The sequence below is a fragment of the Microchirus variegatus genome (genome assembly GCF_963457635.1).
Source record: "Microchirus variegatus genome assembly, chromosome: 6".
In the NCBI taxonomy this organism is placed as follows: Eukaryota; Metazoa; Chordata; class Actinopteri; order Pleuronectiformes; family Soleidae; genus Microchirus; species Microchirus variegatus.
In genome coordinates, this window is record NC_139807.1 from 28,610,549 (window position 1) to 28,634,802 (window position 24,254).

Genomic DNA, 24,254 nt, shown 5'->3' on the forward strand with positions numbered 1-24,254 from the left:
TCGTCCAAAATTGGACAATTTTTTTGAAAACATTTTTTACCCCAAAATGTGACCAAAACGTCATACTATACTATGTCGTCGACCTCAATGTCATACTACACTATTTCGTCCAAATTCTGACCATTTTTTTGAAAAAAAAATTTCGGCCAAAATTTGACCAAAACGTCATACTATACTATGTCGTCCAAAATCGAAAAAAAAAAAAATGTTTTATTCCAAAATGTGGCCAAAACTTAATACTATACTATGTCGTCGACCTCAATGTCATACTACACTATGTCATCCGAAATCTGACCATTTTTAAAAAAAAAGATTTTGGTCCAAAATTGGACCAAAACATCATACTATACTATGTCGTCGACCTCAATGTCATACTACACTATGTCGTCCAAAATTGGGCCATTTTTTTCAAAAACATTTTTTAGCCCAAAATGTGACCAAAACGTCATACCATACTTTGTCGTCGACGTGAATGTCAAACTACACTATTTTGTCCAAAATCTGACAATTTTTTTGAAAAAAAAAAGTTGTGCCAAAACTTGACAAAAACGTCATACTATATACTATGTCGTCCAAAATCGGAAACTTTTTTTGAAAAAATTTTTTTTGCCCAAAATGTGACCAAAAGGTCATACTATACTATGTTGTCGACCTCAATGTCATACTACACTATTTCGTCCAAAATCTGACAATTTTTTTGAAAAAAAAAAGTTGTGCCAAAACTTGACAAAAACGTCATACTATACTATGTCGTCCAAAATCGGAGCATTTTTAAAAAAAAATCTTTTTTTGCCCAAAATGTGACCAAAAGGTCATACTATACTATGTCGTCGACCTCAATGTCATACTACACTATTTCGTCCAAAATCTGACCATTTCTTTAAAAAAAAATTTTGGTCCAAAATTTGACCAAAACATCATACTTACTATGTCGTCGACCTGAATGTCATACTACACTATTTTGTCCAAAATCGGACCATTTTTTTGAAAAAAGATTTTGGTCCAAAATTTGACCAAAACATCATACTGTACTATGTCGTCCAAAATTGGGCAATATTTTTTTTGGGGCATTTTTGCCTTTAAATGGATAGTATAGTGGAGAGAGACAGGAGACAGAGTGGTGGTGAACGATCGCTTGGTACGGGATTTGAACCAGGGTCGACTATAGCGAGGACTATAGTCTCATCAATGGGCAGGTTGGGTGCTCTACCATCTGAGCTAATAGTCATGATACAATGTCGTCGACCTCAAACTCATACTACACTATTTCGTCCAAAATCTGGCAATTTTTTTGAAAAAAGATTTTGGTCCAAAATTTGACCAAAACATCATACTAAACTATGTCGTCCAAAATCGGGAAAAAAAAATGTTTTATTCCAAAATGTGGCCAAAACGTCATACTACACTATGTCGTCCAAAATCTGACTATTTTTTTAAAAAAAGATTTTGGTCCAAAATTGGACCAAAACATCATACTATACTATGTCGTCCAAAATTGGGCCATTTTTTGAAAAGATAATTTTTAGCCCAAAATGTGACCAAAATGTCATACTATACTTTGTCGTCGACCTGAATGTCATACTACACTATTTTGTCCAAAATCTGACCATTTTTTTGACGAAAAAAGATTTTGGTCCAAAATGTGACCAAAACATCATACTATACTATGTCGTCCAAAATTGGGCAATGTTTTTTTTTGGGCGTTTTTGCCTTTTAAATGGATAGTGTAGTGGAGAGAGACAGGAGACAGAGAGGTGGTGAACAACCGCTTGGTGGGGGATTTGAACCAGGGTCACCTATAGCAAGGACTATAGTCTCTACAATGGGCAGGTTGGGTGCTCTACCAACTGAGCTAAAAGTCATGATATACTTTGTTGTCGACCTCAATCTCATACTAGACTATTTCGTCCAAAATCTGACCATTTCTTTAAAAAAAGATTTTGGTCCAAAATTTGACCAAAACGTCATACTATACTATGTCGTCCAAAATCGGAGCATTTTTTTGAAAACATTTTTTAGCCCAAAATGTGACCAAAACGTCATAATATACTTTGTCGTCGACCTGAATGTCATACTACACTATTTTGTCCAAAATCTGACCATTTTTTTGAAAAAAAAGAATTTGTTCCAAAACTTGACAAAAACGTCATACTATACTATGTCGTCCAAAATTGGGCAATTTTTTTGAAAACATTTTTCAGCCCAAAATGTGACCAAAACGTCATACTATACTATGTCGTCGACCTCAATGTCATACTACACTATTTCGTCCAAATTCTGACCATTTTTTTGAAAAAAAATTTTGGTCCAAAATTTGACCAAAACGTCATACTATACTATGTCGTCCAAAATCGGACCATTTTTTTAAAAACATTCTTTAGCCCAAAATGTGACCAAAATGTCATAATATACTTTGTCGTCGACCTGAATGTCATACTACGCTATTTTGTCCAAAATCTGACCATTTTTTTGAAAAAAGATTTTGGTCCAAAATTTGACCAAAACATCATACTGTACTATGTCGTCCAAAATCGGACAATTTTTTTGAAAACACTTTTTTAGCCCAAAATGTTACCAAAACGTCATACTATACTATGTCGTCGACCTCAATGTCATACTAGACTATTTCGTCCAAAATCTGACAATTTTTTTGAAAAAAGATTTTGGTCCAACATTTGACTAAAACGTCATACTATACTATGTCGTCGACCTCAATGTCATACTAGACTATTTCGTCCAAAATCTGACCATTTATTTGAAAAAAGATTTTGGTCCAAAAATTGACCAAAACGTCATACTATACTATGTCGTCCGAAATTGGACAATTTTTTGAATATTTTTTTACCCCAAAATGTGACCAAAACGTCATACTATACTATGTCGTCGACCTGAATGTCATACTACACTATGTCGTCCAAAATCTGACCATTTATTTGAAAAAAGATTTTGGTCCAAAATTTGACCAAAATGTCATACTATACTATGTCGTCCAAAATCGGACAATTTTTTTGAAAACACTTTTTTGGTCCAAAATGTGACCAAAACGTCATACTATACTATGTCGTCGACCTGAATGTCATACTACACTATTTCGTCCAAAATCTGACCATTTATTTGAAAAAAGATTTTGGTCCAAAATTTGACCAAAACGTCATACTATACTATGTCGTCGACCTGAATGTCATACTACACTATTTTGTCCAAAATCGAAAAAAATTTTGAAAAAAGATCTTGGTCCAAAATTTTACAAAAACGTCATACCATACTATGTCGTCCAAAATTGGGCAATATTTTTTTGGGGCGTTTTTGCCTTTTTAATGGATAGTATAGCGGAGACAGACAGGAGGTGAATGACTGTTTGGTGCAAGGTTTGAACCAGGGTCACCTGTAGCGAAGACTCTAGCCTCAACACATGGGGCAGGTTGGGTGCTCTACCATCTGAGCTAAAAGCCATTATACACTTTGTTGTCGAGCTTAAGCTCATACTGCATACTGTCAGATTTTGCACTGTCGTCCAAAATCTGACAATTTCTTTGAAAAAAAAATGTTGGTCCAAAGTTTTACCAAAACGTCATACTAAACTATGTCGTCCGAAATTGGACAATTTTTTGAATTTTTTTTTACCCCAAAATATGACCAAAACGTCATACTATACTATGTCGTCGACCTGAATGTCATACTACACTATTTCTTCCAAAATCTGACAATTTTTTTTGAAAAAAGATTTTGGTCCAAAATTTGACCAAAACGTCATACTATACTATGTCGTCCAAAATCAGATTTTTTTTTTAAAATTTTTTTTAGCCCATTATGTGACAAAAACGTCATACTATACTATGTCGTCGACCTCAATGTCATACTAGACTATTTTCGTCCAAAATCTGACCATTTTTTTGAAAAAAGATTTTGGTCCAAAATTTGACTTAAACGTCATACTATACTATGTCGTCCAAAATCTGATTTTTTTTTTTTTTTTTTTTTTTAGCCCAAAATGTGACCAAAAAGTCATACTATACTATGTCGTCGACCTCAATGTCATACTAGACTATTTTGTCCGAAATCTGACCATTTTTTTGAAAAAAAAAATTTGTCCCAAAACATGACAAAAACGTCATACTATACTATGTCGTCCAAAATCAGATTTTTTTTTTTTTAACATTTATTTAGCCCAAAATGTGACCAAAACGTCATACTTTACTATGTCGTCGACCTCAATGTCATACTAGACTATTTCGTCCAAAATCTGACAATTTTTTGGAAAAAAGATTTTGGTCCAAAATTTGACTTAAACGTCATACTATACTATGTCGTCCAAAATCGGACCATTTTTTTGAAAACATTTTTTTACCCCAAAATGTGACCAAAACGTCATACTATACTATGTCGTCGACCTGAATGTCATACTACACTATTTCGTCCAAAATCTGACCATTTATTTGAAAAAGATTTTTGTCCAAAATTTGACCAAAACGTCACACTATACTATGTCATCCAAAATCAGATTTTTTTTTTTTTTACATTTTTTTAGCCCAAAATGTGACCAAAACGTCATACTATACTGTCGTCGACCTCAATGTCATACTAGACTATTTTGTCCGAAATCTAACCATTTTTTTGAAAAAAAAAATTTGTTCCAAAACTTGACAAAAACGTCATACTATACTATGTCGTCCAAAATCAGATTTTTTTTTTTTAAACATTTATTTAGCCCAAAATGTGACCAAAACGTCATACTATACTATGTCGTCGACCTCAATGTCAAACTAGACTATTTCGTCCAAAATCTGACCATTTTTTTGAAAAAAGATTTCGGTCCAAAATTTGACTTAAACGTCATACTATACTATGTCGTCCAAAATCGGACCATTTTTTTGAAAAAAAATTTTACCCCAAAATGTGACCAAAACGTCATACTATACTATGTCGTCGACCTGAATGTCATACTACACTATTTTGTCCAAAATTTGACAATTTTTTTGAAAAAAGATTTTGTTCCAAAATTTGACAAAAACATCATACTATACTATGTCGTCCAAAATTGGGCAATATTTTTTTTGGGCGTTTTTGCCTTTTAAATGGATAGTATAGTGGAAAGAGACAGGAGACAGAGAGGTGGTGAACGACCGCTTGGTGCGGGATTTGAACCAGGGTGGCCTATAGCAAGGACTATAGTCTCAACAATGGGCGGTCTACCATCTGAGCTAATAGTCATGATATACTTTGTTGTCGACCTCAATCTCATACTAGACTATTTCGTCCAAAATCTGACCATTTCTTTAAAAAAAGATTTTGGTCCAAAATTTGACCAAAACGTCATACTATACTATGTCGTCCAAAATCGGAACATTTATTTGAAAACATTTTTTAGCCCAAAATGTGACCAAAACGTCATACTATACTTTGTCGTCGACCTGAATGTCATACTACACTATTTTGTCCGAAATCTGACCCTTTTTTTGAAAAAAAAAATTTGTTCCAAAACTTGACAAAAACGTCATACTATACTATGTCGTCCAAAATCTGACAATTTTTTTGAAAACATTTTTTTAGCCCAAAATGTGACCAAAACATCATACTATACTATGTCGTCGACCTGAATGTCATACTACACTATTTCGTCCAAAATCTGACCATTTATTTGAAAAAGATTTTGGTCCAAAATTTGACCAAAACGTCATACTATACTATGTCGTCCAAAATCTGATTTTTTTTTTTTTAAACATTTTTTTAGCCCAAAATGTGACCAAAACATCATACTATACTATGTCGTCGACCTCAATGTCATACTAGACTATTTCGTCCAAAATCTGACCATTTTTTTGAAAAAAGATTTTGGTCCAAAATTTGACTTAAACGTCATACTATAATATGTCGTCCAAAATCGGACCATGTTTTTTGAAAAAAATTTTTTACCCCAAAATGTGACCAAAACGTCATACTATACTATGTCGTCGACCTGAATGTCATACTACACTATTTTGTCCAAAATTTGACAATTTTTTTGAAAAAAGATTTTGGTCCAAAATTTGACCAAAACGTCATACTATACTATGTCGTCCAAAATCGGAACATTTATTTGAAAAAAAATTTTAGGCCAAAATGTGACCAAAACGTCATAATATACTTTGTCGTCGACCTGAATGTCATACTACACTATTTTGTCCGAAATCTGACCAGTTTTTTTGAAAAAAAAAATTTGTTCCAAAACTTGACAAAAACGTCATACTATACTATGTCGTCCAAAATCAGATTTTTTTTCTTTTAAACATTTTTTTAGCCCAAAATGTGACCAAAACGTCATACTATACTATGTCGTCGACCTCAATGTCATACTAGACTATTTCGTCCAAAATCTGACCATTTTTTGAAAAAGATTTTGGTCCAAAATTTGACTTAAACGGCATACTATATACTATGTCGTCCAAAATCGGACCATTTTTTTGAAAACATTTTTATACCCCAAAATGTGACCAAAACGTCATACTATACTATGTCGTCGACCTGAATGTCATACTACACTATTTTGTCCAAAATCTGACAATTTTTTTTAAAAAAGGTTTTGGTCCAAAATTTGACCGAAACATCATACTATACTATGTCGTCCAAAATTGGGCAATATTTTTTTTGGCCGTTTTTGCCTTTTTAATGGATAGTATAGTGGAGAGAGACAGGAGGCAGAGAGGTGGTGAATGACTGTTTGGTGCGGGATTTGAACCAGGGTCACCTGTAGCGAGGACTATAGCCTCAACACATGGGGCAGGTTGGGTGCTCTACCATCTGAGCTAAAAGCTATAATATACTTTATCGTCAACATCAATATCATACTGCATACTGTCAGATTTTGCACTGTCGTCCAAGATCTAACAATTTCTTTGAAAAAAAACGTCATACTATACTATGTCGTCTGTAATTGGACAATTTTTGTTTTAGCCCAAAATGTGACCAAAACGTCATACTATACTATGTCGTTGACCTCAATGTCATACTACACTATGTTGTCCAAAATCTGACCATTTTTCTGAAAAAAAAAATGTTGGTCCAAAATTTGACCAAAACGTCATACTATACTATGTCGTCCAAAATCGAAAAAAAAAAAAATGTTTTATTCCAAAATCTGGCCAAAACGTCATACTATACTATGTCGTTGACCTCAATGTCATACTACACTATGTTGTCCAAAATCTGACAATTTAAAAAAAAAAAAAATGTTGCTCCAAAATTTGACCAAAACGTCATACTATACTATGTCGTCCAAAATCGGACAATTTTTTTAAATACATTTTTTAGCCCAAAATGTGACCAAAACGTCATACTATACTTTGTCGTCGACCTGAATGTCATACTTCACTATTTTGTCCAAAATCTGACCATTTATTTGAAAAAAAAAATTTGTTCCAAAATTTAACAAAAACGTCATACTATACTATGTCGTCCAAAATTGGTCAATATTTTTTTGGGGGCGTTTTTGCCTTTTTAATGGATAGTATAGTGGAGAGAGACAGGAGGCAAAGAGGTGGGGAACGACTGTTTGGTGCGGGATTTGAACCAGGGTCACCTGTAGCAAGGGCTATAGCCTTAACACATGGGGCAGGTTGGGTGCTCTACCATCTGAGCTAAAAGTCATAATATACCATGTCGTCGACCTCAATGTCATACTACACTATGTCGTCCAAAATCGAACATTTTTTTTGAAAAAAAAATGTTGCTCCAAATTTTGACCAAAATGACATACTATACTATGTCGTCCAAAATCGGAAATTTAAAAAAAATATATAAATTTGTCCAAAATGTGACCAAAATGTCATACATCGTTGACCTCAATGTCATACTACACTTTGTCACTACACATTTGTTGTGAAAAAAATGTTTGTCCAAAATATGACAAAAAACAACATACTATATCGTCCAATATTTGACAAAAACGACATACTATACTATGTCGTCCAAAAAATTTTGAAATTTTTTTGTGACTGTTTTCTTTCTTCTTTTTTGCTATATCTTAGTATTGGACGATTTCAAGTTTGTTTTTTACTGGATTTACTCCATATGCACCTATTTGATCTACTTTATACCCCCACCATGTAATATGTTGATTTGATAATATGATTTTTACAAACAAATGCACAGTGAGACGTGGTTAGATGTCAGCATCTCTCCAGCTTTATTCTTTTTGTCAAAGAGAGAAACAACTTTGGCACCGACAACAAAGTACAAAAATAGAACAGTTCAAATTATCTCATCCCAGTTCACACGTTCACATGTTGAAATCAAAGGGACGAATGAGTTAAAAAAAAAAAAGATTAGGTTTCAAAGTGCGACCTCCTCACAAACAGAGGGAGGACAACGGGAAAAGAGAAGTTTCAACATCGTTATTATCATGAACTATTCTGTCACTCAGTGCTTACTTTCTGCTCCATGACTGCGTAATGTTAATGAATTCTTTTAAAAATGGGAAACCAGTGCCGAGTTTATAAATATGACTCATTACAAACCTTTAAAAGCTTCCATCAAGGATCAAGCACAGATATGTGGAAGGTAATGTTAGAAAGAGAGTCTTCATTTTTCCAGCTGAGCGAGAGCAGCAGCAGCAGCAGCAGCAGCAGGAGACACTGAGAACGTCTGCAGCTGCTGCTTCAGTCACAGACGGCGTGGTTTCTACGAGGTGAGACAGTGCAGCGAGTGAGTGGACGGTGAAGAGGAAGCCGAGCAGACGATCTCACACCATCCACCGCTTTATTCCCGGGCGTTGTGAGGAACGTGTGCGTCTGCCAGCAGCTCGGGTCGCAGGCACTCGATGGGGCAGTGAATATTCTGGAGGCGGAGTTAAAGAGATGAGATCACTGAGATTCTGCAATATTTCAAAGTCAAGATATACCTTCCATGGTTTTAAAGACTGTTGCATACAGTAAATATTATAAATTCAATTGATTAAAGGTGCATCATGTAATAAATCTAAAGCAACTGGCCATAAAATCCTCCTAATATGTCACAGAGACTCAGGAATAATGTTCATATAACAAACTGAACTCACCAACAACAACAGTACAGACAAAATATTTGCATTAAAAAAAATATTTTGCAGACTGCAAATTATTAGTTTATGTTTTGAAATCATGTTTTGGCATGTGGTGCCACCTACCGCCCGTCTACCAATCATTGCAGTCAGTAGAGTCTCAGCTGCCAAGCAACCACGGGTTGCCAGTTATGTCAAATGAAAACGTAGAAAACGAAACCTAAACCTAAGACCTCGGTATTTTGAATTTTGATGTAGTAACCGTTTTTGGCCACATTCTTACATATCGCGCCTTTAAAAATACATGGAATCCACAAAATGATATTTAAATAGTCACTTAACAACATGTATCTAATGTTATACAGTAGCATATACAGACCATATTTACAGTTGATTTTTACAGTTGACATACATATATACATATACATAAAGGTATATATATACATATATATATATATATATGTGTGTGAATGTTAACTGACCAGTCTGTGTGGTGAGTTGTCTCCGTATCTGACTGGCTGCAGCAGACTGGCGTCCACATCAGCTCCAGGTCTGCGACAGTTCTCACATCTCCAGCCCTGACCACAGATGACACCAAACACAATAATTGAGCGTTTATTTCACATCACATGATTCTAAATTAGATTTTAAAAAAAAACTCTTAATAAAATGACATGGTAGCTGAACAGAGAGAAGGGGCCTTGTCTTTCGTACCTGTTGTCCTCCGTAACACGTGCAGGTGCAGATGGCGCCCAGATACTCCTTCTGCCACTGGTTGCCCACTTGGTAGGTTTTTCCTTCATCGTAGCACACAGACGAATCTGTGAAGGTTTATCATATTTATTCATTTTCACCAATAAAAACTAAGAGGTTCATGTACATCAAACTACATAAAGACACACACACTGTTTCACAGCAAGGTTATAGTAGTTTGTTTTAAGAGTGGATTTGCTAGTTTTAGTCATTATATTGTGTAAATGTTTGTCTTCCGACGTCTGATGAGGACGTAAAAAGCTTGAGTATCAGACTCTTTGCAGAGACAGAGTCCATATGGACAACACCTCAGAAGCAGGAAGTCAAAATGAGGAAAAGCTAGAGCCAGTTCTCACGTCATGAACTCATCTGTGTAGAACAGAGCCCTCAAACTCCAATGACCTGGGGACCACTGTGTCTAGTTTGGTCAGTCGGGGCCGGTGAAGTAAACAAAAAAAAAAAAAGGCCAACTTCTTGAGAAATATCATCAAATTTATGATGATATTTCACATAATTTCACATTAAAGGTGATTGTTTTCATATGGAACGAAAAAAACATGGACTATATAAACGTATCGATAATGCAAATTTAATATAGGAATAAAAAACACACAGAAATAACTCATTCAGATTATTTTTGGCATTATTTTCGAGTGTTTGTCAAACCTGGAAATGATGGAATTGGATGTTCTCAAATGTCTTGCCCAGTAAAACAAAAATGATTCTGTTTTAATGATTTCTTTGTTTATGTGGAGCAAAGAAACAAAGAAAATATTCACATTTAAGAAGCTAAAACAATCTTTGTTTTAATAAGGAAAAAAGCTTCAAACCGATTATCAATTATCAAAACTGTCAAAGTGCATCAGGGCAAATGGATCATTTCCTGAATTTCAAAAATTCATTTAAATTATTCCTTTAGAGGTTTGCAACTATTTTCAACGGATCCTTGTTCAGGGCGATGTCGACTATTATGATGGTAAATTTCGAGTCACACTGTGCACACACTAATTAAATTAGTGTGTGCACAGTGTGACTCGAAATTTTAAATTTTGAGCCTTAACAGTACAATACTCAGCATATTTTTTTTGTCTTTGTCTTACAATTAATGGCTAATGTTTTAAAATTTTGAACATGGTATCTCCCAGAAACTAAAATAGCTCATCAACAAAATAGTTGACGATTAATTTAGTAATTGATTAATAATCATAATTCATCGTTTCAGCTCTAAACTCACTATAAGTTGATATTAAGTGGTGGGTGACATGTAATTGATTTGGGGGCCCTATGTGGCCCGCGGGCCGCAAGTTAGAGACCCCTGGTGTAGAAGGAGAAATAAATGTGGGTTTGTTTTTAGAGTTCAGAGATCCACATATATGACTTACGCGGCTCACACTTGAACTCTCCTTTTCCATTTCCCAGACAGGTGCAGCTCATCAGGTGACCGTTGTCACCGTGACGCTCCCACTTCTCTCCGATGCGGTAGTTCATGCCGTTGTCGTGGCACCACTCTGTGACGATGGACCGAATCACAGTGGTCAGATGGTGATTTGAATTCAGTGCGTTATTAAATACGATCGTGAAAACGCTTCACACTCACTCGATGAATCACATCTGAAGTGTCCGCTGCCCAGTCCCAGGCACCGGCACCACAGCTTGAAGCCCGTCTCAGACATTCTCTCCCACTCGGCGCCGACGTCGTGGTGGGTGGCAGTGAAGGCGTCATAACACGTGTCCCCAGTAGAGGGCACTCCTCCTGGGACTGGAATATGAGGAAAAAACGTAGAGGTTAAATTATTCATTTAGGAGTCTCATTCCCACAACAAGGAAGGAGGACAAAAATACATAAAAATTGCAAAAAGTCGACGCCAAAGTCTCTTCTATCAAAGAAAATAAAAGCCCTGCACTGCTCTTCACCGTGTTTCTGTCAATTATAACACATTTTACGAGTAAAAGGTCCGTAAAAATTAAATAAATGTAATCCAACTCTGTAAAATGTGAATTAAAACAGTATCATAATGATTTTAAGTATTCTTCATTTGACCAAAAAAAGGGTGAAACAGTCCTTTAACTGCACAAGGAAGAATGAAATGACTCCTATTTAACTATTATGTATAAATAATAATAATAATAATGAATCTAGTTATGCAGCACTTTTATCAACAAACGTGTTCAAAATACTTTGACAAAGCAAAGAAAAATCAGAATATTCAGAAATTCAGAACACGATAAATGCAAAAACATACCATAATGTGCGATATCACACTACAAATATCAAGCTCATGCTGTACATGCTGAGTAATATTGCACATTTTATTCTATATTTTTACAATCTTATGAGTAATTATTGTTTTACAGAGTACATTTATTTTCTCTGATTTTTTAAAATCAGATATTTTCCTAAATTTCGAGGAAAATACAGTCGTCAGATTTAGTTTTAGTCCAAAGTAAAGTCCAAAGAAACGTCAACATTTTTAAAATCAGTCGTTAAAAAACCCTCAACCCTTTGGAGACAAGACAAGATCCCTCTCCACTTAGCCATGGGCCGACATGTTATATGCTGTATATCGATTTCTTACTGGTGTTTCCAGCAGTGACGATCTGCTCCAGAATCTTCTGCTTGAGCGCCCCCTGCAGGGCCTCCACCAGCACCTTATAGTTGGCTCCAGGTGTGAGTCCGATGAGGGTGGCGGTGGTGGCCGTGCCTGGCAGACGGACCTGGACGCACACACAGAGAGACAACAGCCTAAGTGAGCCCAAACTTTTGAAAGGTAGTGTAGATGTAAAACCTGAGTGGTTCTTTAGTCTCTTACCTGGAACATCTTCTCGTGTATGTGTGTGATAGGTTGACAGGACACCAGGTAGGCGTTGCTCTGTCTTAAAGGCTCCCAGGAGATGCTGGTGCGGGTCTGGGCCTCCTGTGGCACTCCTGTCTCGTTACCAAAGGTGGTGCCGACGGGCACGATCTTCAGTACGGGCTGCCTGCGTCCCTCTGCGTCAGGGAGGGGCACAAACACCAGCGGCTCACGCACTTGCCCAAAGGGAAACTGTGAGCTACCACTGTTCCCATTCAACCTGTTATCGCCATTGTTGTTGTTAAACTCAGTGTACTCCACATTCTGGCCGTGGCCACCGAGCCCGTCCTGGCCACTGGTGCCCGCGACCTGGACACTGTTGTCCAAGTCCGTTTCGGGGACATCCAGTTTGTCGTCGGCTCCTCCGGGGAGGTGGGGCAGCGGCAGGGGAAGCAGGGAGTCTGGTTCTGGGCGGGAAAGACGGGGGTTAGGGAAGCGAGCAGGTTAGAGAAGTCAGAGGGGGGGGGGCTGAGCGCAGAGCTGCTGTAACACATCTCGGCCAGCAGGGGGGGCGATGGCTATGCAGCATTGCTGTGGCACTATTTGGTGTTATAATAATGCAGGATTATAAAACACACTCTGGATATTTTGAATGACATTTGTGAAGGCATTCAAAATAAGTAGGGCTGCTATTATTTTTATCTATATTTAGATTATTTTTTGGAGCTGCTGAGCCAAACACTGAGCAGAATCAAGCTGCATTTGATCAGATCTTTACTCTGGAAATCCTTCACCATTGCATTTATCACAGTAAAGAAAGGCAATAACACTCACGGGTCCTGATGCGGCCGACCAGAGGTGTGCTCCTCTGTGTGCTCTGGATGGCAATGATCTTGATGACGTACTCGGTGGCTGGTCTCAGACCTGAGGAGATGCACAATTAGTGAAGGAATTAATCTAGATTATATCGTCAAACTTAAATGTTAAACAACCATTTTCCATGTAAACTATTCAAAGAATCTGGAAAGAAATACAACAAAGAAATGATGTTGTAATAAATAAATGTGTCTAAAGCGCTTACTAAATGCTAATTTTGGGGCATTTCAGTGTATGACGAGGACAATTCGAGATGATTTCTGCATCGTTCTGGTTTATTTCAGCATATTTTTCAGTTACTGTTCAAGCAAATATTAAATAAAAACTCATCAAATAAATACAACACACTATAGTGAAAATATATCATAGTTAGTGGCAGTGTGGTGTTATACCATATATGGTGGCGTAGTTTTGACCAGCGTGAGGTCGTGGGAGGAGCTCTCGCGGCGCTCCACCAGACTCCTCGTAGGTGACGTAGTATCCTGTGATCTGTGTGGGAGGAGGCTGCCAGGTGAAGGAGATGGAGGTGGGGGTGAGCGATGTGAAGCGAAGGCTGCTGGGAGCCTGGACCACGGGTTGACCTGTGCAGGGAAATAAAAGCTGTGATTGACAAACTGGCAACTGGCTCCTTATTTAAATGAATCATTTCTATGGGCTGAAATATGTGCCACCAGAAACTGAATTTGAATCGTTTATATGTGAATTTGAATTGCTAAACTTGAATAATTGCATTAAAAAAACTGAATTTGAATCATTTATATTTGAATTTGAATTGTTTAATTTGAATTATTGCATTGAAAAACTGAATTTGAATCATTTATATTTGAATTTGTATTGTTTAATTTGAATTATTTGCATTATTGCATTGTTCTTCCTTCATCCTTGAACTACCCAGATGTCTGTCACAGTAATTTGAATCTGAATTTTGAGAACTGAATGCTTAGCTATATGGAGTGTTGAATTTGAAAAATTCCATTTCAAATTATACTATTCAGATTCAGTTTTTCAATGCAATAATTCAAATTAAACAATACAAATTAAAATTATGTGATTCAAATTCAGTTTTTTAATGCAATTATTCAAGTTTAGCAATTCAAATTCAAATATAAATGATTCAAATTCAGTCTCTGGTGGCACATATTTCTTCTCTAATGATTCTGAGTCCAACTTTCTGTTATGAGTCAGTTTGAATTCGATGACGTGATGAATGATCAGTGCGCAAAGTCCAGTTCTGACAGACGTCGGACATGAACTCGCCGTCTGAACACAGTTGGACGTGTGTGCGGTTCTTCTCGTGTTGTGTGGTGGTCGTGTCGTACCTGTTTGAACGGTGAGTCTGAATGGAGCGCTTCTTGTGTTGCCGTTCAGAGTGTACATGTTGATGGAGTATGAGGTTCCCGGCTGCAGACCTGAGGAGAATGAAAAACAAATCACATCCACACACTACTCCTGCTGTTTTAAATGTTTAGCATGACGCTGTGTGTGTGTGTGTGTGTGTGATACCTGTGAGAGTGTAAGTGCGTGTTTCTCCAGGAATGGTCCTGCTGAGAGTGGGCTGTGAGCCGCCCACTGGCGTGGCCTCGATGAGGAAACCAGTGATGGTCTCTGTCTTGGTTCGCCAGTTCAGTGTGAAAGACGTGTCCTTCATGTCAGAGATACGCACTCGACCAGGAGGACTCACGTCTGCAGAGGAAAGAGAAAAAAAAAACAGTCATAAAACAAAGCAGGGGAGGATCACGTGACATGACTGACGTGACGAGCCAGTTACCTTCCAGGGTGGTCACCTCTCCCTCTAGTGGTCGGCTGGAAACTGAGTTCTTCAGAGCGTACACGTGGATCTGGTAGGTGGTTGCCACCTATGACACACACACACATTTTAAAGATTTATTTATTTTTGCCAATTTTTTTTGCCAATTGCCAGATTAGGCTAACTAATCTAGCTATCTTGCAGTTTGTATGGTAATGGTATGGTAAACACTAGAAAATCAAATCAGGACAAGCTAACTCAGAACTAGAGAACTAGAGACAGAGGCGTGTTTATACCATGAGGCCTGGAACCACCACACGTGTGGTGTCTGGGGCGACGTTCATCTCTTTGGTGGGGCTGTTGATGTTCTTCGGGATGACCACCACGCGGTAGCCGGTCAGGCGCGCACTGGGCGCCCGCCACGACACGGTGAAGGTAGACGGGCCGACCTCTGAGATCAGCAGGTTAGACGGAGCAGGGATCACTGTGGAACAGAAACAGTCGTTCAGGAACGGATAACAGGGTTCCTCCATGTACGTAGACAAAAACAAACACTGTCCCCTGTCTCTGTCCACCATTCAACGTGAGATTTCATGCAGAACAATGAGCGAGTAACGTTAAGCAAGAGAGAGCATATTATGGGATTTCCTGGGAAATGCAAACTCTGCAAAGAAAGTTATAAAGACTGAAGGAGCTGTGTCAGCACATTCAGTCCTTGAATTTGAGTAAATTGGTCATGGAAAGTCATTGAAAAGTCCTGAAATTTGACGAACCAAGGTGTGGGAACCCTGGTATAACTTAAATCATACATGTTTCGATGTTCGAGGTCAACAGTACTTATTTTTTAACCCTTTGCTACTTTTAAAAGTGCAGTAAAACGTATTGGTGAAGTTGTTGTTGAATTTCTGCCAAATTAAAATGATTTCACCTAAAGTTTACACACTGGACCGTTCATATTTTGCCACTGTGCAGAAACAACATGACATTAACTGTACTATTTCCATCAGGAAAATAATAACACAGTTAAAGTTGATGCTAAAGGAACTAAATAATCACAAAACTTATAAAATCAAGAAATCAAACCTTACAAGAAATAAAGAGGTTTAAATCACCTGGCTCTTTGTGGACGGACATTTGCACTAACAACTTTCTCATGAACCAAGATAAATCTATTCATAAGGGAGTGAAATGACACCACATTTATCTGGATATGTCAGTTCCACTCTCGTATTCACTGAGACACTTTCCACCCTCTGAACCTGCAGGGTCACATCATTAAATGTCTCCCACACTTCTGCCTCTGGAGTGTTTTCTCAGAAGTTCACCTCCCACTCAAATAAAACACCAAAGAAACCCTTCCTCATCTCTATGCTGCTAAAAAAAATAACCGTTCCTAATTGAGAAACAAGACAATCCTGCTGCTTTGCAAACTTATAACTTATTTAACAAACGTCTATGTTGTTGATGATGGTAAAAACCTACCTGTAGCCTGGGTCCCCACCAGAGGTGTGCTGGTGGTGCGGCCGTGCAGAGCGATGACTTTAACCGTGTACTCAGTCCCGGGGCGAAGGCCTCTCAGCAGGACGCTGTCCTGGTCTCCTCTGGGCGCCGGACGCAGGTCCCGCTCGCCCTCCTCTGGGCTGGAGTACAGGACGCGGTACGACGTCACCGTGCCGTCCGGGCTGTCCCACGTGATGCGCATGGAGGTGGAGTCAATGTCGGAGAACGTCAGGTCTTTGGGACGATCCATAGCTGCACAGGAGGTGGCAAGAAGTAAGTAAAAAGACATCACCGTCCCTTTTTTCTGTGTACTGACTGTTTTTAAATGCTTGGATTTATTTGTCTTAGTCATTGTGACTTTATAATAATACTATCATAATATCCAAACTACTCTTACAATACTTAATATTGTTGTTGTACATTTGCACCTGGTCTCGTCTCTCTATCTTTAAGGATTTGCCGATTCAAAGCACTGATCTGCTCATGTGTGTGTGTTCACTGCTGTTGTTTGGAAAAGAACTCCCTCTGATTCTATTATATTGTGTGTCTTTAGATCAGGTGTGTCAAACTCATTTTCAATGGTTCCCCTCAAAGGGCCAGATGTAACTGTCATACAGAAAAAATGTAACTAAATGTAACCACACATAATGTAAAATAAAGGTAACTCCTGTGTCACATATTGCTAAATAACTTTCTGTATTTATTACTTGCATGATGCATATTCAATGATACACTCCAATCTAGTGGCGGTGCCGTCACTTTGCGGGTAACGCAATCACCATGCATTGTGGGGAATGTAGTTTATGGTCAACGCATGCCTTAAAGCAGCATAAACCTATCTTAACACAATTAATTACTCGCGGGCCACATGAAATGACGTGGCGGGCCACATCTGGCCCCCGGGCCTTGAGTTTGACACATGTGCTTTAGATCCTTTGAAACCCTGGACCAAACTCACCAGTGACTGCGTTTTCCACGGCAGGAGAAGAGGGCTGTCCGTCATTACCCAGCGCGTAGACACTCACAACATATTCCACAGTGGGCATCAGACCGGTGAACGTCATCTGTGTCTGATCTGGAACAAGAGCGGGGGAAGCAGGCGACGATGAAGATGTTGTGTTTATGGAAAGAAGATGTCAGCAGTGGCTGTTTTTGTTTCTTACCAGGAGCCACCACCTCAGAGTAGGAGGGTCCCTGTCCGTTCTTTGGTACGCTGGTGACTCTGTAGCCTCTGATTGGTCCCTGAGCAGGAGACCAGCGCACTGTGATGGCGTTGTCACTCACGTCAGTCAGTTTCATGTTGTTGGGCGCCTCAATATCTAAAGGAGAGAAGAACAAAAGGAGCTTTAGAGTTTGACTTTTGGAGGAAGTTGGCATTTTCTGCTGCTGCTGTTGTTGATGTTGATGCTGTACCAGTCTTGTGTGTGATGTAGACCGGGGTGTTGGAGGCAGGACTGTCTCCCCGCGCCGTAACAGCATAGACTGTGATGACGTAGTCGGTGCCAGGATTGAGACCGGTAATAGTGGCCGTGGTCTGAGTGCCGGGGATATTGTATTCTTGAGGAGTCTCGCCACCTGGACGAAGAGAGACAAGGCATTCAGGAAGCTGTATGTATACAGCTTTTGAAGGAAAAGTGCTTTTTTTCAATGACTCTAACATTAAATGAATCAGAAATACACTCTATACATTGTTAATGTGGTAAACGACTATTCTAGCTGCAAACGTCTGGTTTTTAATGGAATATGTACATAGGTGTATAGAGGCCCATTTCCAGCTCATTTCCAGTGTTGGTACAATGTGTTGGTACTAATGGTACAATGTGTTTGCTAAAGGTGTTAGAAGGCTATTGGATGATGAGAAAACCATTGTGCAATGATGTTAGCACAGCTGAAAACAGTTTTGCTGGTTCTTTGACGAAAGGGGAAAAATTATTATTTTGAATAAAAATTATTTCTAATCTCGTCAATGTCTTATAATGTCGATATTTTCTATTCATTTTGCAACTCTTTTGATGAATAAAAGTGTGACTTTTAATGGAAAACACAATAAAATTGAATAGGTGACCCCAAACTTTTGATTGGTAATCAGAAATAAAAGTGCTAAGTAGAACCATATACGGTTCTTCGGCTTGTCCTCATAGGAGAACCCTTTTTGGAACCCTTTTGGAGGGTTCCACCAAGAACACCTTTAAAACCTTTCATTAAGGAAAGGGGTTTTAAAGGGTTCTCCGGATCAAAATGGTCCTTACTGGAACCATTAGTGTTACCAAGAACCCTTGAAAAACCCTTTCTTTGGGAAAGGGCCCTTGTAGAAGAACCCTTTTGGAACCCTTATTTCTAAGAGTGTAGTGTATAATACTCACTCGTCGATGCATATGTGATCTTGTAGTTGTTGACGGTGACAGAGGGGGCGTCCCAGCGTATGGTGATGCTGGTGGGGGTGGAGGAGACCACCTCCAGATCAGTGGGTGCATCAGAGACTGACAAAAAAAGATAATTTTCTTTTTAGTTTTGTATGAGTGAATGAGGTGACTGTGTTGGATCCGTATTGGAGACTCACTGGTGGCCTGTGTGCCAGAGAGAGGCTGACTCTCCTGGTTGTAGTTGACAGCATACACATGGATGAGGTACTCGGTCTCTGGCGTCAGTCCGGTCAGGGTGAAGTGGTTCCTGGATGGCGGCAGCCGCTCGTCCTTGGCTCGCCCGCCGCTCGTCTTCTGATAGCGGATGCGGTAGCCGGAGATGACGGCGGTCGGAGCGAGCCAGTGAACGGTGAGGGAGTTGGTGCGAATGTCAGAAAAATCCAAACCAGTGGGAGAGTCCAGAGCTGGAGGGAAATGACACACATTACATGTGTCCTCTGCTCTCTCCACTGGCCTCCATTTTACAATGGATTTGAACCTTTTAATGTGTGTTGTTAAAGCTCTTAATGAGATTTTAACTAGTTTGTGAGTTTGTGAGCACAGAAGGTCTAAGTGATATAAACACTGATCAAGCTTTTTCATCATCTCTGACCTGGACCTCTTCAAATCAATCATTTTGATTTGAAGAGGTTCTTTGGTCACCTGTGTGGCTATTTAAATAAAGTAATTACATTACCGGTGTAGCACAAATATTTGATTTCAACACACCCTGAATACACAAAAACAAAAATGATCACCATCCGTATCAATTATTAGGCTTGGTTTTATAGAATATACATACAGACTAATATATAGGCTTAACTTGACACATAATGACCACATTACAGCAGGTTTAGCCCTTGTCTTTTGTGTGTTTGAGCGGCCTCACTGGAGGTTTGAACTCCAAAGTCCAAGTAAACTTCAAATCAACAGACCATGAACGCACCGTGAATCTTACAACATCTCCATCATGTCCTGTCCAGGCTTATGTGCCATTTTGGGCCATTTTATTGTCCAAAAGCAAGCAAACAAAGAAAAAGAACAGAGGAATCCTGCCTGCTTGCCTGTGGGTTAGGCTAACCCTAACCCCAACCCATGCATTTCAAGTTCTACTAAATATTCTCCCTCCTCTCACTGTGATTTCAGACTTTTTTTTTTACATATAAATCACAGTCGTACTCACTTGTCCTCTGAGTTCCTATGGCTGGTTGACTTTCTCGCTCAGCGTACACACACACGACACTGATCCTGTAATCGGTGTTGGGCAGCAGGTCTGAACACATCATGAGAGATTATTATTTATTTATCATCAGCAGAGCTCATTTTGGGTCTTCGAGGACAGAATTCTTACTCTGGAGCAGGAAGGTGTTGGTGGCGCCGCCGACGTTGACCTCCTTGACGTCGTCGTCAGTGGACACGGGGTGGTAGCGGATGACGAAGCGGGCGATGTCGCTGGGCGTGGCCACGTGCGGGACTGTCCAGGACACCCTGATGTGGTCAGGACCCACGCCTCCAAACAGAAGGTTGGTGGGAGCTGGGATGGCTGCAAGGACCAGGGGTTAAATATTAAGAGTTTAACTCAACCGTCCATTCAGAGGTTTGCTACACCAGTGCCTTGTAAGTTCTGTCAGTCTAGGCTATGAACATCTAGTCTTTGTTCTGGGGGTAAATTCATTTTGTTCTATTGACAATTTTGACATTTGTATTTGAAGGCACAGCAGAGTCTGAGAGTGGCTGTATTGTTATTGTTATTTTTGTCAAAATCATTTGAAGACTCAATTCTCTGAAGTTGGGGAAGCTCTATGCTATAGTATGACATATGATGATATAGTATGAAATATGATATAGATATGATGATATAGTATGATCTGATGATAGTGTGATATATGATATAATATGACCTGATGATATAGTATGATATATGATAATATATTGTGATATATGATGATATAGTATGATATGATTATATAGTATGACATATGATGATATAGTGTGATATATGATGATTTAGTATGAAATAATATTGTATGATATATGATATAGTATGATATATGATGATATAACGTGATATATGATATAATATGACCTGATGATATTGTATGATATAATGATATAGTGTGATATATGATGATCTAGTGTGATATATAATGATATAGTACGATTTATGATGATACAGTATGATATATGATGGTATTGTATGATATGATGATATAGTGTGGTATATGATATAGTATGACATATGTTGATATAATGTGATATATGATATAATATGACCTGATGATATTGTATGATATAATGATATAGTGTGATAAATGATGATATAGTAAGATTTATGATGATACAGTATGATATATGATGATATAGTATGATACGATGATATAGTATAATATATGATGATATAGTGTGATATATGATATAGTACGACATATGATGATATAACGTGATATATAATATAATATGAGTTAATGATATTGCTGTATGCTGTATGATATAGTGCAGGGGTCACCAACGTGGTGCCCGCGGGCACCTGGTAGCCCGCGGGCAGCCAATACGGTGCCCGCGGGCTCACTTCACTTCACCTCACTTTCATGTATCCATATGATGGCTCAGTAAAATATCTTTCATATTGTTTATAAAAACTGATAATCGTTAGGAGTAAGCACTGGAATGAATGTGTATGCAGTTGAATGCATAATATTAATCATTTAAATGGTAAACAAAAAAAAAATGTTAATGTGGTAGCCCTCCATATTATTTTTTACCCTTAAGGTAGCTCTCATCTCAAAAAGGTTGGTGACCCCTGATATAGTGTGATATATGATGATACAGTGTGATATATAATGATATAGTATGATATATGATGATATAGTGTGATATAGTATGATGTAGTGTGATATATGATGATATAGTGTGATATATGATGAGATAGTATGATAATATACTCTGACAACATAGATGTTGGTGTGCGTTCATCGGTTCACTGATTGAGTGGAAGAGTTTAAATCACCAGCTTGTGTTTGCTTTCTGTATGTGGTCGGCTCGCTTTCCCCTTCCTCTGTAACAGTGGCCAAACTGATGTCATAGTCCACGCCCGGCTCCAAACCGTGAACGGTGTAATAACCAGCAGACGCGTCCACCATATCTTGAAAAATGGGCATGCTCTGTCCTGACGTTACTACCATTATCCGGTAACCAGTGATGGCAGAATAGTTCAGGGGCGTCCAGCGAAGGCCAATGGTGGTGTCAGTTATGTCGACAAAGTCAATGTGACTTGGTCTGGGAATGTCTGAAAGGGTTAGGGCCAGGTGTAAAGCGCAGGCAAAATTAGACAGACAGACAGACAGACAGACAGACAGACAGACTGACAGCCATCACAATTACAGTGATTATATCAATAACATTCAGCCAGTGTTGTGGAACAGCCATGCTCGATAGAGATTATTCCAAATGACTTCATACCATAATCAAAGCAGTGATACAGTAAATAGTGCTGTTCTGAGCATGCAAAACATTTATCATCCCAACCATGCATCAGCCAATGGTCATGTTAGTATAGGTGATGATAATTAAAGGTGTGTGACATTTAGGAGAGTTTACTCTGTATGAGTATGACTGCATAGAGATGATGGCCTTTCTGCTAACTTGGGAAATTGAGCGTTGAGCAGAGCAGTCGTTACCAGTCTCACCAGTAGATGTCAGCAATTCTTACACAACGGACCAAAGCTGCACTCGGCTGCGTGTGAGCTGGCTCTTAACGTCTATCAAAGGACCCACAAATCATGTTTATGTTTTGAAATCATGTTTTGGCATGTGGCGCCACCAACCGCCGTCTACCAATCACTGCAGTCAGTAGAGTCTCAGTTGCCGAGCAACCACGGGTTGCCAGTTACGTCATAAAACGAAACCTAAAAGACCTCGGTATTTTGAATTTGAATGTAGTAACCGTTTTTGGCCACATTCTTACATATGGCACCTTTAATGTGTTCATCCAGGTCTTGGGTGTGAATGTGGTGCATTGGACACATTTTTAACTGAAAATTCCCTTTCGTCGTTCCACCCGTTGGCTCCTACCTGTTGTGATAATACTGGACATGGGCACACTTTCCAAATGACCCTTCATGGTAAAGACACTGATGTTGTACTCCATCCCCAGGTTCAGGTTCTCTAAGATGATGGAGGTCTGATCTGCTCGGGCTAACTCCTCCACAGTGTTTCCGAGCTGGCCGTTGGTGGGCGTGCTGGTCACTCTGTAGCCTGTGATGCCTGTGGGAACACGACAAATACGCAGGAGCTAGAACATTGTGTCAAGAGGTTGAGTCGATGTGAGAAATGGAAAGGAAATACCGGGAAGAGCCATTTGTCAGGGTTCAAAAAATAAATAAATAAAAGGGGAAAAAAAAAACATTTGAAGGCCAAGGTCTAGACCTGGTGTGATCCAATGGGCTGCCAGTACGTGGGCAAGCACAGTCAATATTTACCTGGTGTTTTGGAGGCGTACCAGTGGACAGTGAGATCTCCTGTGTTCGAGTTGGACTCGACTCTGAGGTCAGTGGGAGGGGACACAGCTGTGAGGACAGAGAAGCAGACCACGATACAAGCATGAGAAACTTCTTCCACAGCTCACTGCCAAAATGGTTTTGTCCAGCGGACAACTCGCTCTGGGTCAATCTGGACGAGATATACACACATGTGACGACGGTGCGGGTGATGGCGTTTCCACGCTTGCGACCGTTGAAGATGGGCTGAACGCTGTAGGTGTACTGATTTCCAGAAATCAGATCGGGAATGTAGATGCGTCCAGAGTCGGAGGTTTCCTCCCTGGGTGACTCGCCCTGCTGACTGGGGAGCACGTGCAGCTGGACAGGAGGAAGCAGACGTGCAAAGTACAGACATAAGAAGAAGAAAACGCACTTACAAACACATGAACAAGCTGTAAACACAGTAATGATGATGTTACCAAACTGCTGAACCTTTGAAAACCACACCCACTGTGGAAAATATGTGTGCAAAATTAACTTTTTAATAATTTTAATACGTATATTTGGGACTCTGGAGGCCCTATGAGTAGGCACTGTATCTGACGTCAGAGTTGGAATTGTTGTCTCGCGGAGCTCCGCTTTGTCCCTAATAACATAAGAGTGCAGGCGAGGGCAATAGTATCCGGAAGTGTT

The 24,254-nt window shown here is 39.1% G+C and overlaps 1 protein-coding gene across 1 annotated transcript in view; it reads right to left on the reverse strand.

The window, feature by feature from the left end:
• Positions 1–8,137: 8,137 nt before the first annotated feature.
• The window catches only part of fn1b (fibronectin 1b), a 33,724-nt gene continuing 17,607 nt past the window's right edge, over positions 8,138–24,254 (reverse strand). Inside the window, exons 22-45 of the mRNA XM_083890972.1 lie at positions 23,771–23,939; positions 23,562–23,648; positions 23,155–23,346; positions 20,435–20,626; positions 20,267–20,356; positions 19,242–19,508; positions 19,045–19,161; positions 18,095–18,256; positions 17,845–18,000; positions 17,640–17,756; positions 16,664–16,933; positions 15,478–15,665; positions 15,203–15,290; positions 14,938–15,117; positions 14,754–14,843; positions 13,827–14,015; positions 13,393–13,482; positions 12,577–13,025; positions 12,343–12,481; positions 11,364–11,525; positions 11,149–11,274; positions 9,728–9,834; positions 9,496–9,591; positions 8,138–8,811 (exon numbers count right to left, since the gene is read on the reverse strand). Of these exons, the coding sequence (XP_083747098.1) occupies positions 8,734–8,811; positions 9,496–9,591; positions 9,728–9,834; positions 11,149–11,274; positions 11,364–11,525; positions 12,343–12,481; positions 12,577–13,025; positions 13,393–13,482; positions 13,827–14,015; positions 14,754–14,843; positions 14,938–15,117; positions 15,203–15,290; positions 15,478–15,665; positions 16,664–16,933; positions 17,640–17,756; positions 17,845–18,000; positions 18,095–18,256; positions 19,045–19,161; positions 19,242–19,508; positions 20,267–20,356; positions 20,435–20,626; positions 23,155–23,346; positions 23,562–23,648; positions 23,771–23,939 (3,801 nt within the window). The 3' untranslated portion in view covers positions 8,138–8,733. The remainder of the gene's footprint in view (positions 8,812–9,495; positions 9,592–9,727; positions 9,835–11,148; positions 11,275–11,363; positions 11,526–12,342; positions 12,482–12,576; positions 13,026–13,392; positions 13,483–13,826; positions 14,016–14,753; positions 14,844–14,937; positions 15,118–15,202; positions 15,291–15,477; positions 15,666–16,663; positions 16,934–17,639; positions 17,757–17,844; positions 18,001–18,094; positions 18,257–19,044; positions 19,162–19,241; positions 19,509–20,266; positions 20,357–20,434; positions 20,627–23,154; positions 23,347–23,561; positions 23,649–23,770; positions 23,940–24,254) is intronic.